The 23,463-nt window shown below is 39.0% G+C and overlaps 1 protein-coding gene across 1 annotated transcript; it reads left to right on the forward strand.

Moving 5' to 3' along the window:
* The first annotated feature begins 44 nt into the window (after positions 1–44).
* Positions 45–22,854, forward strand: UTP15 (UTP15 small subunit processome component). Its single transcript, XM_020875486.2, has 13 exons — positions 45–240; positions 4,171–4,339; positions 5,317–5,409; positions 5,500–5,684; positions 6,862–7,040; positions 7,500–7,625; positions 9,025–9,160; positions 10,713–10,797; positions 12,167–12,316; positions 13,044–13,145; positions 14,663–14,796; positions 14,964–15,022; positions 15,481–22,854. Exons 2-13 carry the CDS (start codon positions 4,250–4,252, stop codon positions 15,693–15,695), a joined length of 1,554 nt encoding a protein of 517 aa, XP_020731145.1. The 5' UTR covers positions 45–240; positions 4,171–4,249; the 3' UTR covers positions 15,696–22,854.
* The last annotated feature ends 609 nt before the right edge of the window (positions 22,855–23,463 follow it).

Consider the following 23,463-nt stretch of genomic DNA (forward strand, 5'->3'; position numbering starts at 1 on the left):
CCGCCCACCGGACCCGCCCCTGCGTCACTCCGGCTGCGTGCGTCTCGGGAGCCTGCGCTCTGACGTCACCTTCGTGCGACCCGACGGGCTCTTCAGTTCGCGGCGTGTTTCAGGGGTTTCTTACAGTGTCCACGTGATCTTCTGCATGTTCTCCTGCACAGTCCAGGAAGGGGACTGGCGGAGTCCAAGAAATTCTCCTTGACGCTGGGGTGTCTCGGCAGACCGTCCGGGCCCACGGAGGTAGGTAAAGGGGGCTCCCAACGAGGGTACCCCAAACTCACATCAGGCCTTTCTTGGTATCTAGCATGTTTCCCTAGGGCTTCCCGGTCTCCGCGGAGTGGCTAAACTTCTTAAGCAACCTCTCAGGATCCTCGCAATTTAGTTTCGATCTAGATTTTCCTCCTCTGCGGTCACTGTCCACACCTACTGTCCATCATTATGAGTCCCTGGAGTAATCCACATCCTTTCAAAGTAGTAGGCTAATTTCCATCTCTGTCTTTGCTTATGTGATTCTTTCAGGTTGCATTGCCCGCTCTTATTAAGTGGTTAATTAGTCTTAATATTATATTAAATGCCCAACTGAAATGCACTCTTTGAATGTTTCTGGTAGCCTCCCAGTTAAAGTCTCGTCTGAACGTTGTGTTTTCTGTATGTTACTTATAGCATACTTTTGGTATTCTGCCTTGTGATGTAGTATCTAGTTTTCCTTCAGTCCCGGTTTTTTCAGACTGTTACCACTCTCTGATTATTTTCTTTCTGTTCATTTTCACGTCACTTCTTGCATCCGTGCTTTTGAACCGTCTTGCTTCCCCTCTCCTGCCTGATGCTGTTCCTCACTTTAATCTGGCAAACGACTGTAAAGTACTTCTTTCAAGGCAGCGTTATGTTTTCCATCGCTTATATAGTTGACCCTTGAACACCGCGGTGAGGCAGCTTTAGGGGCCCCTGGGAGGGATAACTTACAGTGGACTCTCCATGTATGGGATTCCTTCCCATCCTGGGCTCTTGTGCTTTCAACAAGCCAGAATTCTGTAGTACTGTGGCATTACTGTTGAAAAAAAAAATCTGCTTCTAAGCAGACCCGCACAATTCAAAACTGTGCTGTTCAAGGGTCAGCCCTGCTCTAGTGAGGGGCTAAGGCCCACAGACAGGCTAGATCTGGCCTACTGTCTGTTCTGGGGTCCTCAGTGAGCCAAGTATGCTTTTTATAGATGAATGTTGGCGATTTGTGTTGGCGATGATGAATATGTGCTAAGTCGCTTCAGTTGTGTCTCACTCCCTGCGACCCTACTTGCCTTAGCTCCCCAGGCTGCTCTGTCTGTGGGATTCTCCAGGCAAGAACACTGGAGTGGGTATAGCCATTCCCTTTTCCAGGGGATCTTCCTGACCCGGGAATCAAACCCACATCTTTTGCATTGCAGGCAGATTCTTTACTGTCTGAGCCAAGAAAGCCCCCATTGAGCCATTGTTTTTAGTCTTCCAGACATGAAATGTTCAGTTTCAGTTTGTCTGCTCAGTTGTGTCTGATTCTTTGCCACCCCACGGACTGCAGCATGCCAAGCTTCCTTGTCCATCACCAACTTCCGGGGCCTGCTCAAACTCAGGTCCTTTGAGTTGGTGATGCCATCCGACCATTTCATCCTCTGTCATATCCTTCTCCTCCTGCCTTCAGTCTTTTGCAGCATCAGGCTTTTTTCCAGTGAGTCAGTTCTTCCCATCAGGTGGCCAAAGTATTGGAGTTTCAGCTTCAGCATCAGTCCTTTCAATGAGTATTCAGATCTGATTTCCTTTAGGACTGACTGGTTTGATCTCCTTGGAGTCCAAGAGACTCTCAAGAGTCTTTTCCAACACCACAGCTCAAAAACATCAATTCTTAGGCACTGAGCTTTCTTTATGGTCCTGCTCTAATATCCGTACATGACTACTGGAAAAACCATTGCTTTGACTAATGAGGAAAAAAGATCATAATGATGCCATATGATTATGTGAATTGGTAGAAATACAGTCAAGTAGGTTTATAAAAGACAAGCCCCTAACCTAGTTAGGGAGGTCAGAGGTTTCCTGGAGGATGTGATTCTTGAATTTTAAATGATAAATAGGAGGTAGGTAGAAAGAGACCATTCTTGCCAGAGAGGACAGATGAAGACAGATACTGAGACAAGAAGGACCATGTGTGTTAAGTGAATAAAAAGAAGTGAAGCTGGAAAGATAAGCAGGGGCAAGATTACGGAAGGCCTTCCTTCTGTTTGAAGGAGCTTGCACCTTCTTTTCTGGGCAGTTTTGGGTTTTGTAGCAAAAGCTAGATTTGCATGGTAGTTTGGTAACTTTGATGCTATTTGGAAGACAGACAAGACAGTCAGGGAGACCTTATATTGCACTATTTCAGTAGTTGAGAAGATGTGAATTAGAGCAGTCTGACTAGGTGGTGTGGACATTATGAAGTTTAGAAAGATTTGAAAGGTAAAATCAGCAGCTCTTGTAAATATTATATGTTATAAGTGAGAAGGAACGACAAGTTAAGACTGATTCCAGACTCCCAGCTGGTGTTAATGACCAGCTGAATTGAAGAGTCTCAGAGTATATGAAGGCACTGACCATGTCTGTTTCACTCAGCATTGCACCCCAGTGCCTAAAACAATGTGTTACTTTGTAGGTACTTCAGTGAAAACAAAAGTTTCTTTTTTTTAAATAATGGATTGCCATGTTTCATCAAAGCCTTTAAAATATGTTGCACCTGTGTATTTTGGTGTTACTGATACAGTGTTTTCAAACTTTCCAGAATATATGAATTGCTCCACTGAATCATTCCCTTGTTGGAATTAAATGGTTCTGGAAAGACATGTCAACTTAATTACATGTCAGTTAAAAGTTTTAATTAGTTGTTGTGTGGCAGAAACTAGCACAACATTGTAAAACATTTAGGTAAAGATCCTATGGTATGTGAAGAAGTTTGTGCAAAGAAACACTCTTAGTTTGTGAAAAGTTATGTTTTAAACCTTAGATTTATGCTGAAGCTGAAGCTCCAATACTTTGGCCACCTCATGCGAAGAGTTGACTCATTGGAAAAGACCCTGATGCTGGGAGGGATTGGGGGCAGGAGGAGAAGGGGACGACAGAGGAGGAGATGGCTGGATGGCATCAGCGACTCGATGGACATGAGTCTGAGTAAACTCCGAGAGTTGGTGATGGACAGGGAGGCCTGGCGTGCTGCGATTCATGGGGTTGCAAAAAGTCGGACATGACTGAGCAAACTGAACTGAACTGAACTTAATAAAACAAATGTGGAATTATAAAAGCTTTAATTAATCTTTTTTCTGTCACTTTAATTTAGAATTTCATTTCAGAATTGTTTTATTCTTGTTTTCTTTCTTATGTTTAAGCCTTTTAAAATCAGCTAACTTAATTTTAATCTTTTACATCAGAATATTAGATTTATATTTTAAGCTTTTAAATTTAATTTTATTCTTTACGTTAAAATATCAGCTCTGCTTTCTTCTTGGCAGTTTTAGGCTTTCAGGAAGCCAGGTCCCTAGTGAAGTAAAGTTGCTCAGTCGTGTCCAACTCTTTGCGATGGACTGTGGCCTACCAGGCTTCTCTGTCCATGGGATTTTCCAGGCAAGAATACTGGAGTGGGTTGCCGTTTTCTTCTCCATGGGATCTTCCTGACCCAGGGATTGAACCTGGGTCTCCCACATTGTAGGCAGACGCTTTACCCTCTGAGCCACCAGGGAAGCCCTAGGTCCCTAGACTAGGTTCTTAGAGATTAAATGTTGTCTTAAGTTTAATTTTAGGAAGCATTTGTATTTGCAGTTCCATATTAACATTTTCTGTTGTTAATAAATGAGCGTTCCAAGCCAGTGTGTTTCTCTCTGCTTCGGCAGCTGGATGGCTGAGCCAGATTTATTCCCAAATGTTGTAAATTGGTCAGTTAGGTGTGGGAACATTTGTGTGTAGTCTCTGCGTATAACTGAGCAGATGGTACACTATGGTAGCCCTATCTGTTTTCTTCTTGCTTTCTTTAGATTGTCTTTTCTGTGTTAAGATTAAATGGTTACTGATCACTAATCTGTAAGCTACCACACAACCTTTAGAAAAGACAGAGTGAGAATCATGACTATATATAGATTTATGAATAGTAGTAATGTGTATATAAAATATTTTCTTTTTCAGGCGTAAGACAGTCACTTTAATTATTTCTAACACCAGTTTCAAACTAGTTACCCTTGGATAACTGCAATTATATGAAAGTATGGCTGGTTATAAGCCTGTAGCAATCCAGACATATCCTATACTTGGTGAAAAAATCACCCAAGATACACTGTACTGGAACAACTATAAGGTAAGTGTAGACAAAATTAAGGGGGGGGCTGTTTTGCACTTAATGCCAATTTTTCCAGCATTTGTTATACTTTGGATATGCTAGTAAAGAATTAATAACTAAAAATAATCTGTCAGCAGCTTATAGTTTGGGTGGAAAATTTGATGTCTGGTTTTTTTTTTCTTGGAGTTATATAAATATCCGTATTCCTTAATCAGTTTAATAATACAGGTATCTAACACAGAATAGATGATTAATCAGTTCAAGTGAATTAAATTTTAGAACTTCAATCTCATATGAAAGAAGGTTTTTAAAAAATTGTTTTTCCTTAATCTCAGGAGGAAGAGATGTAAAATGAATTGTGTGTTATCTGCAAAAGCTAATGAAATGATCTTTCTTTATAAAAAAGACGATTGACTTAATAGAGAAATGGAAAAAGGTTGGGATTGGGAGGTTTATAGAAAAAGAAATTTAAGTGGCCAATAAATGTATTAAAAGAGCTCCAGCTTCACTCATAATTGAATAAATGCAAATTAAAACAATAACTGAATAATTATCGGATAATAATTTAGATACCTTTTCATGTATTATGTTGGCACAAATGAAAAATTTTAATGATCATTGCTACTTGAGGTAGGGAAAATTGGTGCAAACTTTCCAGAGGGCAATTCTGGCATTATGTCTTACAATAAAAATAACTTGTAGTCTTGTAAATTACATAGCTTGGAACTTAATCAGTGAATATACTCTCCAAAATTTGTGTATGTTATCCTTATGTGTAAAGATGCTCATTGAAATTTCTGTAATATTAGAAATCTCAGAAAAACCTGTTTGTTAGTAGTGGACTGGTAAAGTAAATTATGATATATCTTATAATGGATGGTAAAGCTATTGCTCATATGAAAAGTTAGCTAAGATGTGTTAGTGAAAAAAAAGGCAAGGTACAAAGTAGCCTGCATGGTTGTAACTCTGTTAATACTCTGTTATTTTTCATTAAGACGCCTGTTCAGATCAAGGAGTTTGGTGCAGTGTCAAAAGTAGACTTTTCTCCCCAGCCTCCATATAACTATGCAGTCACAGCTTCTTCAAGGGTAAATGTAATATTTTTCTTTTATATAGTTTATATTTACTGCTGTTCTTGAGCCATCTAGTAAAATACTATGTTTTTTATCTTCTTGTAGATTCACATTTATGGCCGATACTCCCAAGAACCTATAAAAACCTTTTCACGATTTAAAGACACAGCATACTGTGCTACTTTTCGACAGGATGGTAGACTCCTTGTGGCTGGCAGTGAAGACGGTGGTGTTCAGCTTTTTGATATAAGCGGGAGGGCTCCCCTCAGGCAGTTTGAAGGCCATACTAAGTAAGAGACAGATGTTGTTTTGTTTTGTTTTTATATACAAATACTGAATCATTATGTTGTACACCTGAAACTAATAGAATGTATGCTAATTATACTTCAATTAAAACAAGTATAATTAGCATACATTCTATTAGTTTCAGGTGTACAACATAATGATTCAGTATTTGTATATATTGTGTAATGATCATCACAATAAACTGCTTGATATCTGTCACCGTACAGTTACAGATAGTTGCTTTTCTGTTTTGTTGTAAGTTCTGTTGGTTTTACAGGCTTTGAAAGAAACAGTTCTGTGAAGATTATGTACCATTATGGACTTTTATTTCCTGATTGTTCTAAGACAGTGTGCATAACTTGGTTCAGTCCTATGGTCCAGCTTGATGGGGCTCATGAATTCCCTAGAATTTTTTGCGACATTTTAGGAAATGTGTGTTTCTCTGTGTAGACGTCCTGTAGCTTTCATTAACTTCTCAGTGAGTTTTGTGACCCCATTGAGGTTCTAAAGGCAACCTCACAACTCTTATGGAGAATTCAAGAGGCCTGGATTGTATTGGAGTTTGTTTTTTTTGAAATCAAGTTGGAAGGTGGGATTTTTTTTTTCTACTTGTAGTTGGTGTTTTGCTTCTTTATAAATTAAACAGCCAAAGGCAGTTTTATAACTTTGTTTCAGGATTACCAATGTCATTGCTGAAATTTACTGTTGATTTTAAATCTCAGAAGTGTTTTTTTAATAGTATATTATCAGGATAGGCTTAGTTCATCAGTGAAACTTTTAAATATAGCAAGTTCATGGAACAGATCCTGCTTAGTGGCAAGTCTCCTTAGAATTTTTTAGGAACTACCCATTTAAAAATTTTTAAATTAAAGTACCTTTGTGCCAACGTTTAGAACATCCCACTGAGCAGCAAAGTAGAAATGTTAACGTGTTAGAAAATATAATTTTAAGGCCATTGTTCAGTATTTTTATTAACTTCATAGTACCAGGGATATATACATTTTAAATTGGCTTGAGGATAAACATCTGTTTTAAAGATTTTTAAGATTTTCTTTTTCTCTCATGATTCCGCTCTACAATTACTTACTGAAAATGAGCTGCTTTTCTTGTTATTTTGGATGTTAGAAGATACCAGAAATAATTTTTTCTTGCTTTTTGATACATTGATTCTTGATTTTTCAGAGCAGTTCATTTAGTAGATTTTACAGCTGACAAATACCATGTGGTTTCTGGGGCTGATGATTATACAGTTAAATTATGGGATATTCCAAACTCCAAAGAAATTCTGACATTCAAAGAACATTCTGATTATGTGAGGTGTGGATGTGCTAGCAAACTGAACCCAGATCTCTTTGTCACAGGTTAGTGAAATCTTTTTCTTCTCTCTTGAAGTTGGTAATTTTATTGATATACTTGGATGTTTCTTTGGGATTCTTTTTCAAAGAAATATGTATGTGTTTCTCCTGTTGTTTTATTTTCTTGTTCTTCTTTGGGGGATTGTTCTTAATTGTCCTCCACATGTGATTTGAAACATCGTGCTCTGGTGTTCAGAGGTTCCCCAGTGGTCAGGAAGCAGAGGTAATGCGGTTCGGTCTTCATGGGTGTCTGTGTAAGGCTCCCAATGATTCAGTCATCTGAAGGTAGGAATAGTTTAAGGTTCCATGTAGGTCAGTGTTTCAGAAAAAGACAGTGGTAACAGAGGGTTTAGAAGTACTGTATCTTCTTGAGTATACATATGTCTTTTTAGAATTTCATCTAAGCCTTTTCTCCTTTTAAAAGTTTTGTTTGAATATGCACACAGAGACACGTTTTTGTTTTAGGGTCATATGATCACACTGTGAAGATGTTTGATGCACGGACAAACCAGAGTGTTATCTCTGCTGAGCATGGACAGCCAGTGGAGAGTGTCCTGCTTTTTCCCTCTGGAGGTCTTCTGGTATCAGCAGGTATTTCTTTTAAAAATTGTTTCACCAATATTGTTTGTCTCAAGTCAGGTGTGTCTTTGTCAGTGTGCCCTTGAATCGCACTTTTAGTTTTTTGCTCAGACAGTTGATAAGTGGGATAGGCAAGCAGTTTTTATTTCCTGAGTACCTCCTATGAGCCAGGCACTGTGCTTTTATAAACGTATTATCTCCAGTCCCCTAGATGTGCTTAAAAGATAGTTTTCTCTGTTTTACAAAATAAAGACAAAGTTTTAAGTAATTTGTCCAAGAGAAAGTGGTAAGTGGCAAATCAGCAATCTCAGAATTGGAGAGCCTGTGTTGTGTACTTACCCAGAAATCCAGGGCAGACTCCTGCTGCTGCTACATACAAGATGTGTAGCTGCTTTTGAAAACTCAGGTTCTTTCAGACCTAGAATTAGGCTTCTCTTTCTTTGTGACTCTTGGTTGAAATGGCCTTGCCCAGCAAAAAACTGATGGTGCTGGAGGAGGCATCGTGGACTCAGGGTGGCCTCCGTGTATTTTTTGTCAAGTTGAAACTGAGGTGTTTTTTTCATTTTTGTTCATAGTGCATTTTCAGATTTATAATGGAAGTAGTAAACTGGCTTTTTCCATTTGTTAAGTCAAAATTCGTGTGTTGGCATTAGAAGAATACATAGGTAGTGTATAGCTTTGCTTTGTTTTTTTGCTTAATTCTGAAATCCAAATAGAAGTTATCTGTTTTATACTCCTTTCCCCAGTACCTATTTGATTTCAAAATAAGTTGATAATATTGTCAGAGTTTCTGTTTTTCTTTCTCTTATTTTGAGAAATGGAAGTATGTGCAAGTTGAACAGAGAGAACGGATATACTGACCTCTGTCTGTCACTAATTATTGTGTGACCTTTGGGCAATCCCTTAACCAGTATAGATAGACCTTGAAAATGAGAGGTCCACCTTTGACCACTAGTGGGATGAGGTCAGTGGTTTCAAACTGTGGTCTGGGGAGACAGGGACTGAGAATTGGGCTCCAGGCCCTTTTTCACAGTCAGGATAAGTAAGAACTTTGTCCCCACCCACCCCTAGCTCCCCAGCCTCTTTTTCTGTTTTACCTGCTAGACCTTTGCTTAATACTTCACTGAAAGAAAAGATGCCGTATTAAAAAATTTCTTTTTAAACCGTTGGATTAAATTGCCTTTAAGAATGCAATTCTTAAAAAAAAAAAAAAAAAAAAAAAAAGAATGCTTCCAGTTCTTAGAGTAAAAGTTATAGAGAAGTTTTTCAGTTTTGTTGGGATTCACAAAATTTTTAGGAAACTATATCTTCATTATTCTTTCCCATTTTTGCACAAGATTCCTTTGAAGAATGATTTTATGGTGCTTTTCAGTTGTTTCCAAATTAAACTAATGATTGTTTCTTTTTATAGGAGGTCGGTATGTTAAAGTCTGGGACATGCTAAAAGGAGGACAGTTGCTCGTGTCTTTGAAAAATCATCATAAAACTGTGACATGTTTATGTCTCAGCAGCTCTGGACAGAGGTTACTCTCTGGCTCACTGGATAGGTTAGCATTTTAATTTTCTTTCTTAATCATTCTTAGTGTGCATATATCTACTGCTTGAAGAAATGTTATTTCTGCACAACTTGGTGATAGCATCAATATGCTGCCAGATGATTTCCATGAAAAAATCTGTTGAGTTGAAAATAGTTTTGACCTTACATTTATACATAGCAAGCTTATTTTCTCCCTTGATATAATTTTTTGCTTTAATTAATATACTTAAGGAATTTATTGAATCATTTGAATGTTCTTTTAAAATAATTTGTTATTCTGTAGTTTTCTTTTAAAATCATTATTGTAAATTTTGAAATATTTATGAGTATATATATATTCTAGCTTATATCCTTTAAAATTTAAAACTTCATGTAAAAATTTTATGTGTTAATGTATAGAAATTACATATTTCTAAATATTACTATTTTCAGTAGGTATTAGTGTTTTATTAGTTAATGTACCATAATAGTGCTGTACAACAGAAACACAGTGTGAGTTACATATGTAATTTTCAGTTTTGCCAGCCATGTTTAAAAGGTAAAATTAATTTAATAATAATATTTACTCTAAAATATTATTTTAGTATGTAATCAGCATAAAAATTATTAATGATAGACCAGAAACAAGTTCAGCCTTATATACATGCCCGATGATACAATAATAATACTTTATGATTAAAGTGAAATATAGTTGTATTTAATAGAAAAATATTTTTATACTGCCTCAGTTTTAAAATTAAGTAAAATAAATTCACTTCTTTTTCACTGTCCACATTTTAAGTGCTCATTAGCCGCATGTGGCTAGAGTGATGACCCAGTTCTAGAATTTACTTTCATTTATCTGTTGTTGCTCCTTTTATTTCCATATTTCTTTTTTCATTGTTATGTAAAGCCTTGGTTTTTCAGCATATTTATTAAAAAGTATACATATTTTAAAATCTAGAAAATACTTCTGATACAGAGGAACTTGGTGTGTAAATATAAAGCAGATTTCCTGCAGTGGTATTACTAGGCAATTTGGGACTTGATTTTTAGATGTGTCCTTCAAAAGCTATTGGTAATATTAGCTGTGTTCATAGTGGTTCTCAACCCAGAGTGACTTTCTGTGGACATTTTTGGTTATCGTCACAACCTGGGGGTGGAGTGTTCTTGGTATGTAGGGGGAAGAGGAAGAATGCTCCTGAACGCCCTGCAGCGTAAGGACAGCCACCATGACGGAGAATCATCCTGCCCACAGCGTCAGTAACGGTGAATGCAGCTGAGAAACCCTACTCTTTGACTTCGATGGACTTGGATGCCATTTCTTTAGTTTCAGGTTTCATCTTCAGGAGACAGTGGTCCATCCTTCTGGTGGCTGGTTGAAGTCTTTATGCAAACAATAAAAAAGAGTTCATTTTTAAAAGAGATTCAGTGATAAATTACTTTGTAACTAATATTACTAGTCATTTTTCTTCATTGTTATATGTTTTAATATTCATGTATTGAATTTTAAAAAATAGTAATTTTTTATACTCATTTCTAAGATGCTTTGTGACACAGCTCTTTTTTTCTTTTTTGGTTAGGAAGGTGAAAGTATATAGCACAACTTCCTACAAAGTAGTCCACAGTTTTGATTATACAGCTTCAATTTTGAGTCTTGCACTTGCAGTAAGTACTTTTAGCTCTTTTTTTTTTTTAAACTTCGACTAACCTTGCCTGTTAAATGAAACTAACATGAAGTATTAGGGTTTATCTTTGTATTTGAATAAGTATTATTTTCTTCTTGTCACATTAGATAATTGGGTTAAGATAATTGCTGGAATGTATGAGTTGTCTCAGTAACTAAGCATGAATTCAGATTTAGGTCCCACTCATTGAACAACTCAAACTAACTGTAGTGTTGTGTAGGCATTGTCAACACTAAGGGCAGGACCTGGAAAGTAGATAAATCTCTCTTCAGCACATTTAACTCAAGGGTTAAACACTCCAAAAAGTCACGTTGGCTCTCTAAGCCAAAAAGAAAGGCGGCGGGGGGAGACCAAGGGGCAACAAAATGAAATGTCTCCTTTTCTCTGTTAACTGCTCTTTCTGGAGTGTTTAGTGTCACGTTTTATGAGCTATTGAGGAGGAGGAATAGATTTGGACACCTTATATAGAAATCTGAACTGGGAGTGGAAAAGAGTCATAAAGTGTTTTCTTGACAAGATTTTGGAAAGTCGTGCCACCACTGGGGCTTCCCTGGTGGCACTCGTGGGAAAGAACACACCCACTGGTGCAGGAGATGTAGGAGACGTGGGTTCAATCCCTGGGTCGGGAAGATCCCTTGGAGGAGGTCATGGCAACCCACTCCAGTATTCTTGCCAGGAGAATCCTGGGGACAGAGGAGCCTGGCGGGCTACAGTCCATAGGGTCACAAAAGAGTTGGACACGACTGAAGCAACTTAACATGGATGCACACACGCATGCCACCACATCATTCTTTTCTGGGAGGAGGGTAGGGGAAAAATTATTTTGGAAATATTTCCCAAGATGTTATTAACTGCATATTATTTTACCAACTGGCAGTGATAATTTCCAAGTATAATTAAAAAAGTGAAAATATGTCAGTGGTGTCTGACTCTTTGTGACCCCATGGACTATACAGTCCATGGAATTCTCCAGGCCAGAATACTGCAGTGGTTGCCTTTCCCTTCTCCAGGGGATCTTCCCAACTCAGGGATGGAACCCAGGTCTCCCTCATTGCAGGTGGATTCTTTACCAGCTGAGCCACAAAGGGAAGCCTGAGCATACTGGAGTGGGTAGCCTATCCCTTCTCCAGCAGATCCTGTCAAACAGTAGTATCTTGGAGGAATAAAAATGATTTTACTTTAACTTTTCCCATAGGTCAGTCACTGTTAGGCAGAGAATCAGTATCTTAATGGAACTCTTGATGAAAGTACAATCAAGTGGCAAACACATAATAAATGTTATTTGGAAGAAAAAGCAAGGTGAATTATGAGTTCCTAATGCACTAACTTACTTTTCTAATTGCTGTTAGCATGAAGATGAGACAATAGTTGTAGGAATGACCAATGGAATATTGAGTGTTAAACATCGGAAATCTGAAGCAAAGAAGGATTCTGTGCCCAGGAGAAGAAGGCCTGCATATCGAACTTTTATTAAGGGGAAAAATTATATGAAACAACAGGTATTTGTATATTTCATATATATTTTTTAAAGATGAAAGTTGTTAGAGTAGCCAGCTTCATCCCTGCACATTCCTGAAAAAGTGTAGTTCACCTGGCAGTTAGCTTCATTTTTAGCTTCATTTTACTTTTCTCTACTTCATATTTATCTCCAGATTGCTGGATTAGGAACATTAAATTAATAACTAATGGGAATGTAACTGTCCGGTTTTCCTGAAACCATTTGTTGAAGAAACTGTCTAATGATACTTCTTAATGCCCTGAATCATAGCAATGTTATTGTGCTCAGAACAGTGTCTTTAACACACTGGCTGGTTTAATCTTCTAAATAACCCTGAAAAAGAGTAGAGCCACTAATATCTCCATTTGGCATCTGAGAAGATGGAGATACAAAGAAGTTGTGATTGATCCAGGATTTCTTTACTGGGACTAGGTGGTGGTTCAGATTCCTGTTTTCTCTTTCTACTGAGTCACTGCTTGCTGTGTAAAGAGAACTGCAGTGAGCAGTGTCTGTGCAGGATGGGATGTTGTGTGTGGATCCTAAGTTAAAATCACAGGGCACTAAGAGCATGGTGATGTGGCAGATTATTCTGTTTTTATTTGCTTGACTTCATGGGCTTGTGACCCTTATTTATGATAGAGTTGAAGGACACTGTGAAGCTATGATTATTTCAAATAAAACTCTATTTGGATATTGATTTTTCTTTGTAAATTTACTTTTCAATGCAGGATGACATTTTGATCAACAGGCCATCAAAGAAACACCTAGAATTGTATGACAGGGATCTGAAAAACTTCCGGATCTCTAAGGCACTTGACAGAGTCCTTGAGGTAAGTGAGTAAAGTGCGTGTGATTTTTTTTTTATAAAGACTTTCTTTTAAGAGCAGTTTTAGGTTCACAGCGTAATTGAAGGGAGGTACAGAGCTTTCCCATCTGCCATCTGCCCCACACATGCATAGCCTGTGGGGTTCATTTGTTGCAACTGATGAACCTACGAGGACATTCGTTTTAATTTTTTAAATTTAGTTTTAGCTGCAGTGGGTCTTCGTTGCTGTGTGGGCTTGCTTTAGTTGGTGACAAGTGAGGTCTTCTCTCTTGTTACGTTCACGGGCGTCTCGTGGTGGCTCCTTTTGTTGTGGTGCATGGACTCTAGCCTTGATGTACTTCTTTCCCAACGTGGAACCAGCCGGTTCCAAATTGGATGGCGTCCAGTCCGATCACTTCATGGCAAATAGGTGGGGAAACAGTGACAGACTTGATTTTCTTGGGCTCCAAAATCACTGCAGATGGTGATTGCAGCCATGAAATGAAAAGACACTTGCTTCTTGGAAGAAAAGCTATGACCACCCTAGACAGCATATTAAAAAGCGGAGACATTACTTTGTAGACAAAGGTCCGTCTAGTCAAAGTTATGGTTTTTCCAGTAGTTACGTATGGATGTGAGAGTTGGACCATAAAGAAAGCTGAGCACTGAAGAATTAATGCTTTTGAACTGTGGTGTTGGAAAAGACTCGAGAGTCCCTTGGACTGCAAGGAGATCCAACCAGTCAATCTGAAAGGAAATCAGTCCTGAATATTCATTGGAAGGATTGATGCTGAAGCTGAAGCTCCAATACTTTGGCCACCTGATGTGAAGAACTAACTCATTTAAAAAGACCCTGTTGCTGGGATAGATTGAGGGCAGGAGGAGAAGGGGACAACAGAGAATGAGATGGTTGGATGGCATCACTGACTTGATGGACATGAGTTTGAGCAAGCTCTGGGAGTTGGTGATGGACAGGAAACCTAATGTGCTACAGTCCATGGGGTTGGACACAACTGAGCTACTGAACTGAACTGATGAACATGAAAGTGCCGGGCTTCAGTAGTTGCAGCGCATGGGCTTATAGTGCCCTGTGGCATGTGAAATCATCCCAGGCCAGGGATTGAATCTGAGTTCCCTGAACTGGCAGGCAAATTCTCAACCACCAGGCCACCAGGGAATTCTGGAACTTAAAAAAGTTATTTTTTATTTTAAACTTTTTATTTTGTATTGGGGTATAGCCAGTTAACAGTGTTGTGATAGTTTCAGGTAGAGTGAAGGCACTCAACTGTTCATGTATCCATTCAGCTATAAATGTATCCATTCTTTCTCAAGTTCCCCTCCCATCCAGGCTGCCATGTAACATTGAGGTTTTTTTTTTTTTCTTTTCATTGAGTTTATTTTTAAAAGAATTATTTTGTTTCTTGCCATGACTCTAAACTGGGAAGGAAAAAAAAAACCATTTAAATTTGGTAATTATTAGTGAGTACTAAGACTATGACTCTTTTCTTGTGCTGCTCATGTTGACTCTGAAAAATCTTCTAGCCCACTTGTACAATAAAGACGCCCGAGATTACAGTTTCCATCATAAAGGAGCTAAATCGAAGAGGAGTCCTTGCAAACGCCCTTGCAGGTCGAGATGAAAAGGAAATCAGTCGTGTTCTTAATTTTTTGATAAGGTATGTTTTATGTCTCTGAAATGCATGTATTTTGCATCTGAAATTTTATTTCCAAATTTACTTTTAGTTTGAGGTTTGTAGAGACCTGACAGAACAGTTTAGTAAATCTGTTTTAAGGTTTTTTTTAAAGTTTGCAGGTTTCAGTAAACAGAATTTTTGCTTCGTAGGAACCTGTCTCAGCCAAGATTTGCCCCTGTTTTGATTAATGCTGCTGAAATAATTATTGGTAAGTAGTTGCTAAAATTCTAGCATGCTTGAAGAAGTAGAGGTGTCAGATAATGAAATCAAATAGATAGAAATACCTTGTTGTTATCAAGTCTCCAGCAAAGATTTCATGGAGAAAACAATAATAGTAAATCAGTGCATTTTAAAATAGAGTAAAATGTTTACAATGGATTGGCTTTCAATTGCTGGCACTAGGGTTATTATAATTTAAAAAGTTTTTTTCTTTAAATACCTACAATGAGCATGACTAATTTTTAATGAGAAAATGAAAAATAAGTCGGAATTAATTATTTCTCTCTGAAATACATTTATTCAGATGGATTGTTTATATAAAACAAATTGTACAAGTACAGATTTTTCAGTGTCTTTTATATTTAATATTTTTGTACTTTTTCTAAATTCTGCTGTTCACATTTTGTTTAGAAAGATGTTTATAGTGAATGTTTCCTCTCTTTCTAGATATATATCTACCTGTGATTGGTCAGTCACCTGTAGTTGATAAAAAGTTTTTGATACTTCAAGGACTAGTAGAAAAAGAGATTGATTACCAAAGAGAACTGCTGGAAACTTTGGGGATGATGGATATGCTTTTTGCTACCATGACAAGGAAAGAAACTGTGTTGCAGCATGATACATCTGATGGATTTCTAGAGAACAGTAAGGTTGAATCATAGTGTCTGCTTAACAGGAAACGTAAGAACTCCTAACATGGAATAGATTTGATGCTATTAACTATTGGGAAGAGAATTTCTGATACATTACAAAAATCTATTTGCAGAAGCAATTTTATAGAAGAGACTGGAATGACTATGCTTGGAAAATAAGAAACTGTTTTTAAACATGGTTTTCCATGTTCTGCTTTGAATTATTTCGTGGCATCTTCAGCTGGAAGAGATCTCAGTTTTGGTCATAATGTATGTCCATCTTGGACAGGTCGACATTAATTTTAATATAGCTGCGTTCTGTTTCAGCGTTTGAGTAGACGTTCAGAACTCTGGAGAGAGTTTCAACTTAAGAATCCTGCCAAAGGAACAGGGCTTTATTTTTTCCTTCTATCATGGAAATACAAATGGCAACAACCAGTAAATTCTCCAATCAGTGCACTTGGGGTCCCCAGGCGCCAGCCGAGTGTGCCCCATTTCCTTGCTGTCATCATTTGTCCCAGGTCACAAGTTCCATCTCAGCTGGTAATTGGACTGTATCTGTTGCCGGTGTGGCAGATTAGTGGCCAACTCTGAATACTTGACACGACTTTGACATGTATTCAGAGAATGTGATGAGGCAGATTTGATACCTAGAAATTGTGCTCACCAGCCTGTGTTTTCTTTTTCTTCCCGTAATCTTGACTGTGCTGCTCAGAACAGGGCCTGCAGGTAAGCCTTCGGGACCATATTTTTCCTCTTCCCCTCAGTATGCAGCCTTTCTACCAGCTTTTCAGCTTGTTTCAGGTCAGGGGAATGATAAAATTTGCCATTTCTCTTGTGACCAATAGCGTCTCAGCCTTTTTTAATGTGTATTTGAAGCTTATCTTGCAGCCACCTACCTCTGAAAACCATTTTCTTTGGCCTGTGTTTAGGTTATTTTTCCCTCCTCTATTCTTAACTTCATTTTGTGTTTCAGAACCCCTTGTATCTTTTTTTTTTAAGTTCAACAAAAAACATTTTTTATAAAGAGACTCTTTATTTTCTTCCTGACTTTCTGGGATGTATCAATTCCTGATGGATAGTCACTGACTATTGATTTCTAGCACACTGATTTTATACTTGGTCCCTTTTCCACCTTCCCCCAGTTCCCGAAGTAGTTAACTATCTGTAAGGAAATAGGTCTTAGGCTAGAAGAATCCTTAATTAAAGGCAGATTTTGTAACTGCAGTCTTCTCTTAAATTCACATTCAGTTCTGTTAATTTATATGTGTATTTTTAAAGCAGAAAGAAATATTCCTATGTTCTGATAAGGATGTATGCTCAGAGAGTCTGGATTTCCCTTCATGAATTGATTTAAGCCATTGTGAAGCCCAGTGGCTTATAAGAAACCAAGAATTTGCTTCTTTGAGTAATTATGAGATTAGTCAAGGTCAGAAGCTGTGTCTTCATGTAAAGAAGGGTTAATTTATAAGTTTTTTTAAATTTCATAAATACACTGATAAATGGGATACTAGTAAAGCTGAAAGGTTGAGGTTCTTCCAAAAAACTAACTTTTTTGGAAGATAAGAGTCTTTTGAGAAGAGTTTTCTCATGCATTATTTGATCTGGGTCTTACCACAACCATCCAGGGTTGGTATTCTCATTTAGCATTGAATTCACCCTTGAATTCCTCAAGCTTGAGTTCCTCATCCCAGCACTGTGAACTGGCCTGCTTGCTGGGGCCAAAACCACTCATTCCCTTTAACACAACTTCACCAGAGTGCTGCCATTTTTTAGATGAGATATGTAATAATTATAAATTTTCAAAAAGGCTAGGAAACAATTCCCATAACGATCAGTAGTTCAGTGTTAAGTTCATGAATAGTTTTTAAAGTTTGGGACAAACTGTAGTATTTGCTATTTGAAGTAGTATTTGTAATTGGCATATTACAGTGTAACATTGGGCCTTCATTTCCAACTCAAAATGCCTAAAAATGCCTAACAGGTTTTAGATTTGTGAATTTTAGTTGAAATGTATTTTAAGATGTTATTAAACCTGCAGAAATATTGCAGTATTTCAGAGAACTTATTCACTGTACATTTATTTTATTTATAAAAGTTATGTACTATGGAAAGTTTTGCTTGTTGGGTCAAATGCTTGTTTCTTCAAATGCTTGTTGCATTTGAAGTGCTATTTACAAGAAAATCAAATACCTTCAATGTATAAATGCTATTAAGCTGTTTAAAGGACTCTGGGGTAAAAGTAAGTTTGTTTAAAGAAATTTAGTCTGTTCAACTTAAATCAGCTCTATCAAACATTAATTAAAAGTCTCATTTAAAATGATTGTTAAAATATAGTAATTTTCTGAATGGAATGACAGTGTATGCTCGTGGGGATAATCCCTTTGTAGAGAAGGGGAAACTGAGGATTATAGGAGAGGGATGCCAACGGCTGGGTCAGTGTCCTTGGGAGGAGGCGCGGGTCTGAGTGCCCGAAGGGAAGGGTTGGCTTAGACAGTGTGTGAATAGTTGGGGCATTGTTCGGGAAGGACAGAGATATGACACAGATGCAATTGTGTGTAGAGGTGATGATGGTGGTTTGTGGAAGTTCTTTAATGAGTTCCTTTATTGGAAAAAAATAACCAACTGAAACTGGTTGGAGAAGATCAGAGGTGTTGAAAGTTTGAAAAGAACACAGAGTAGATATGAGAGAGGGCAAGAGCTCACACTTCAGAGCCTGTCTGCCTGAGTGTGAATCCTGGCTCGGCACTCGCTGACTGTGTGACTGTATGACTTTGGGCAAGTTATTTTACCACTTTGTATTTCATTTTCTTCATCTGTTAATTAGACACAACCACAGAAAGTGGCTGTGAGAATTGAGTTAATGCCTATAAAAGTACCTAGAATATTTCTGTTGTTTGCTATTATTATTGTTGGGGGAATACAAGTACTAGAGAGGGAAGTAGCATTACCAGCAGAGCTCAGGCCCATGTGCGGGAAGTGTTATGGATTTCAAGCAAGCCCAGTCAGCATGACTGTTTTTCTCTAGTCACATTTGGCTCTGAGGATGCAGATGTGGGGTAGGCTGAGGTATGGACTTAATCAACAGCGGAGGTTTCATCAGTGAGTGCAGGGTAATTAAGAAAGGGACAAGGGCATTGCTGTGACATGAAAGCCGTGCATAATGCACCGCGGAGTCACAGCTGGGTAAGTAAGGAAATGAGGTCACGAGGGAGTGAGAATACCCGGGTTGATGGACTGTTGGTGTGTGTGGAGATGTGTTGGTTTGTGTATTAAAGGTAGTGAGATGGAGACATGAATTATGCTGGTGAACAAGCCAAGAATTATGACGGAATAAAGCCAAGAATAACGTCAGAGAGACAGCAAGCGAGAAGCTACAGTGGTGAAAAATCTATGGGGAAGACGTCCCTGGTGGCCCAGTGGTTGGAAATCCTGCCAGTGCAGGGGACAGGAGCCGGTGCACCACAGCTCCTGAAGCCTGCACACCCTGGGGCTCTGCACCAGGAGAAGCCCGCTCGCCACAACTTGAGATAGCCCATGTGTAGCGGTGAAGACCCAGCGCAGCCAAAAAATAAATCTTTAAAAAAAGAATCAATAGAGAGTGGCCCTTATTGATGAACAATAAAGTGGAGTATTACATATGTAGTCAAATGACATGAAAGTTTAAGAAGAGGTTTTCTTGGGGAGGAATAGGGGAGCATGGTCCAGAAGCACTGAGGCTCACCTGCCCTACCTGTTAGGACAGCTGTGTGAGGGGTGAGGGGACAGCATCAGCAGCACTCAGGACCACAGAGGAAGCTGGCCCCCCCTGCCTCCCGCCTCCACATCTCGTGTGAGTGTATCTGATTAGTGGCGCCTGATCCTGCATCCTGCTTATTTAACATATGCAGAGTGCATCATGAGAAACGCTGGGCTGGAAGAAGCACAAGCGGGAATCAAGATTGCCGGGAGAAATATCAATAACCTCAGATACGCAGATGACACCACCCTTATGGCAGAAAGTGAAGAGGAACTAAAAAGCCTCTTGATGACAGTGAAGGAGAGCGAAAAATTGGCTTCAAGCTCAACATTCAGAAAACTAAGATCATGGTATCTGGTCCCATCACTTCATGGGAAATAGTTGGGGAGACAGTGGAAACAGTGTCAGACTTTATTTTTTTGGGCTCCAAAATCACCGCAGATGGTGATTGCAGCCATGAAATTAAAAGACACTTACTCCTTGGAAGGAAAGTTATGACCAACCTAGATAGCATATTAAAAAGCAGAGAGCTTACTTTGTCCACACAGGTCTGTCTAGTCAAGGCTATGGTTTTTCCAGTGGTCATGTATGGATGTGAGAGTTGGAGTATGAGGAAAGCTGAGTGCCGAAGAATTGATGCTTTTGAACTGTGGTGTTAAAGAAGACTCTTGAGAGTCCCTTGGACTGTAAGAATATCCAACCAGTCCATCCTAAAGGAGATCAGCCCTGGGTGTTCATTAGAAGGACTGATGCTGAAGCTGAAATGCCAATACTTTGGCCACCTCATGCGATGAGTTGACTCATTGGAAAAGACCCTGATGCTGGGAGGGATTGGGGTTGGGAGGAGGAGGGGACGACAGAGGATGAGATGGCTGGATGGCATCACCGACTCGATGGACATGGGTTTAGGTAGACTCTGGGAGTTGGTGATGGACAGGGAGGTCTGGCGTGCTGAAATTCATGGGGTCGCAAAGAGTTGGACACGATTGAGTGACGGAACTGAACTGAATCCTGCATCCAGAGCACTATCTGCAGTGAAGTCTGAGAGATGTGGTTTGTAGTCTTCCAGCTCTGCAGTTCTGAACACAACCTAGGAGTCTGGAGCAGAGGATCAGGAAGGCAATCCACACGACATTCTTCCCCAAATAGTCTACACGTCTTTAAGTATAAGAGCAAACATACCCTCAACTCTGGGCTTCCCTGGTGGCTCAGATGGTAAAGAATCTACCTTTGATGCAAGCGACCTAGGCTCAATCCGAGTCAGGAAGACCCCCTGGAGAAGGGAATGACAACCCACTCCAGTATTCTTGCCTGGAGAATCCCATGGACAGAGGGGCCTGGTGGGCTCCAGTCCATGGCTGGGAAAGAGTCGGACACAATTGAGCGACTAACACACACATACACCCCCAACTCTAAACAAATGGGAGTACGTTATACTTGTTGCTCTGCATTTCACTTCCACTTACTGTGCGTCAGAGAATCCGCCAACTTAGTACACAGAGCTCTGCTTGATCCTTTTCTTTATCCTGCTCTATCTCGCTGAACAAGATGGGCCATAATCAGTTTAGCCAGTCCTCCCTCGATGGGCATTTTGACTCTCCATTCTTACACAGTTATGCATTGAGTAGGCTTTTTCGTAAGTTCTTGTGCATTTTGAGGTGTGTATACTGGGATAAATTGATGTGAATTACCCTAATTCTAGAGTGTAAGTCTTTGTCTTCCCACTGCAAAGTAACTTTTCATCCCTGCTGCTCATCTTAGATAATCTAAGGAGGCGCTACCCAGCTTTCAGTCAAGCTCCACCCACCAGAATCACTGGCAAAATGTGTTCCTTGAAGACCTTCTTTCCTCCCAGGCACTTTGTATTCCATAGGTTGAGTGAGGGTGAGTAAAAGTCGCTCAGTCGTGTCTGACTCCTGTCCACCCCGTGGACAGTAGCCCGTCAGACTTCTCTTTGTCCATGGAATTCGTCAGGCGCGAATACTGGAGTGGGTTGCCATTTCCTTCAGGGGATCTTCCCGACCCAGGGATCAAACCGGGGTCTCCTGCGTTGTAGGCAGATTCTTTACCTTCTGATCCGCCAGGGAAGCCCCTTAGGATAAATAAGATACTTAACCTTATTAGGGGCAAGGGCTGCTCTTATTCCCACTCTACACATGGTGACACTGAAGGGGCACAGTAAGTTTAGGTGACTTGTCTAAACCACACAGCTGGTTTGTGCCAGATCTGGGATTTGAACTTGGACAGTCTGGTTGAAGAGTACCTAGTTTCATCCACTGCAGGAATATTCTAGAAACATGGAATATGTCTTTATTCATCTTTGTATTCTTGACTTTATCCACGATTCCTAGTTGGTGCTTAGTAAATGTGCTGAATAACTGAATGGAATGAAGGAATGCTTATTGGATCCAGTTTGGACAGTTCACATGAAAACAGCAGTGTGGTTACTGTGTACAAGATGAAGTGGTTGTATTTTCTGAGAGCTGCAATGTAAAATGTTTCTGGAAACTGGCCTTATTGCCCATTCGGAATTTTAATCAGGTGGAACTTAAACCATGCATTAGAACCACTAGCTCACTGGTAGTCCACGAGGTGGCAGCGTTACTTTGAAAACCATGAGAAACCTGCTTTTTCCATAGCCTTTTCTCTCCATCAAGTTTGTGATGCTGAGTAAGTGAGTTCCCTCAGAAAACAATGAAGATATTTGGTTATTGTAATGTTGACACAGTGGGTTCAGAAGTCATCAATAATTACTAGATGCTAGCCAGAAATGTGGAAACAAAACCTAATCAACACCCATTTTTAATTAAAGATGAAACTTTTCAACAATGTAAAATAATGGAAAGAACACGAGCTACGTGATCTTGCCTAAGTCCCTGGGCCTCAGCTTCCGTATCTGTCACATGGAGTTAATGTCACTTCCTTTGTAGGATTGTTGTGAAGATAAATGCAATGACATAACCAAGGTGCGTTAGATGCGTTACTGTGTTACTCACGTTTGTGATTATGAAAAGTATGCTTGCCCTGAACATCTTTGGAGCTTTTTCTTAATTTCTCTGATTATTAATATCATTTGTATCACTTAAAGGTTAGGCTGAAGCTTTCTAGTATAAAGGATGTTCTTAAAATAAATTAATTGCATACATTATGAAATAAGGGGTTTAACTGATTTGAGAGAGACTGCTTACAAGTCTCTGGTTTGGAAAGCGAATGGTATGATTTGCAGTATGTACAAATAAGACCCCTATTCATGAAAGTAAGAAGAGAGTTCCCATTGAATTATTAGTGCTATAGAAGAAATTTTAAGCAGAATTATGTCTTTAAACATATGTATTTCTTCAAATTTACTGTACTAGCTGTGACTGTGTGATGGCTATATTGACCAAAAGGGTTTTAGTTTAGAATTCTGTTAATGAGGGTTAACAATTTTCAATAAATGCTACTCTAAAACTCTGCACTCACATAAAAGTTTTCTTAATTGAGATATAATTGAAGTTATATTAGTTTCAAGTGTACTAAGATAGATTCTTGACAAAGTGTTCCCAATTAAAAAAACAGAAGGCTCGAGTCAAAAACAGTTTCCTCATAGAAAACAAGTGGAAAGCAGTGGTCAGATTTTTTTTTTTCTTTTATGGTTTTCCCCTTAGGAAAAAAGATTTTGAGGTTCACCTGTCTAACCCATTCTTATCTTTCAATGGGAAAAGATCCACGTGATGAGAAAGAACTGAAAATAGACAATTGCATGAAATTTGTTGATAGTAGCATATATGAACTTCATTTTTCTATAATTTCTAGGAGAATATTCTGAGCTCATACACATGATTTTCTACCACAACATTATTACCATAGACATCCACATAACATAGTGGTTTTATTTACTTATCTTGTGAGTACAGGTTATTTAAGATAGTGCAAGATAGTGCATCATTAGTGGTAGGAAACTCTCTCAGTTCAGTTCAGTCGCTCAGTCTTTTCCAACTCTTTGCGACCCTATGGACTGCAGCACACCAGGCTCCCCTGTCCATCACCAACTCCTGGGGCTTGCTCAAACTCATGTCC

Source organism: Odocoileus virginianus, chromosome 14 (genome assembly GCF_023699985.2).
Source record: "Odocoileus virginianus isolate 20LAN1187 ecotype Illinois chromosome 14, Ovbor_1.2, whole genome shotgun sequence".
NCBI classification, from domain to species: domain Eukaryota; kingdom Metazoa; phylum Chordata; class Mammalia; order Artiodactyla; family Cervidae; genus Odocoileus; species Odocoileus virginianus.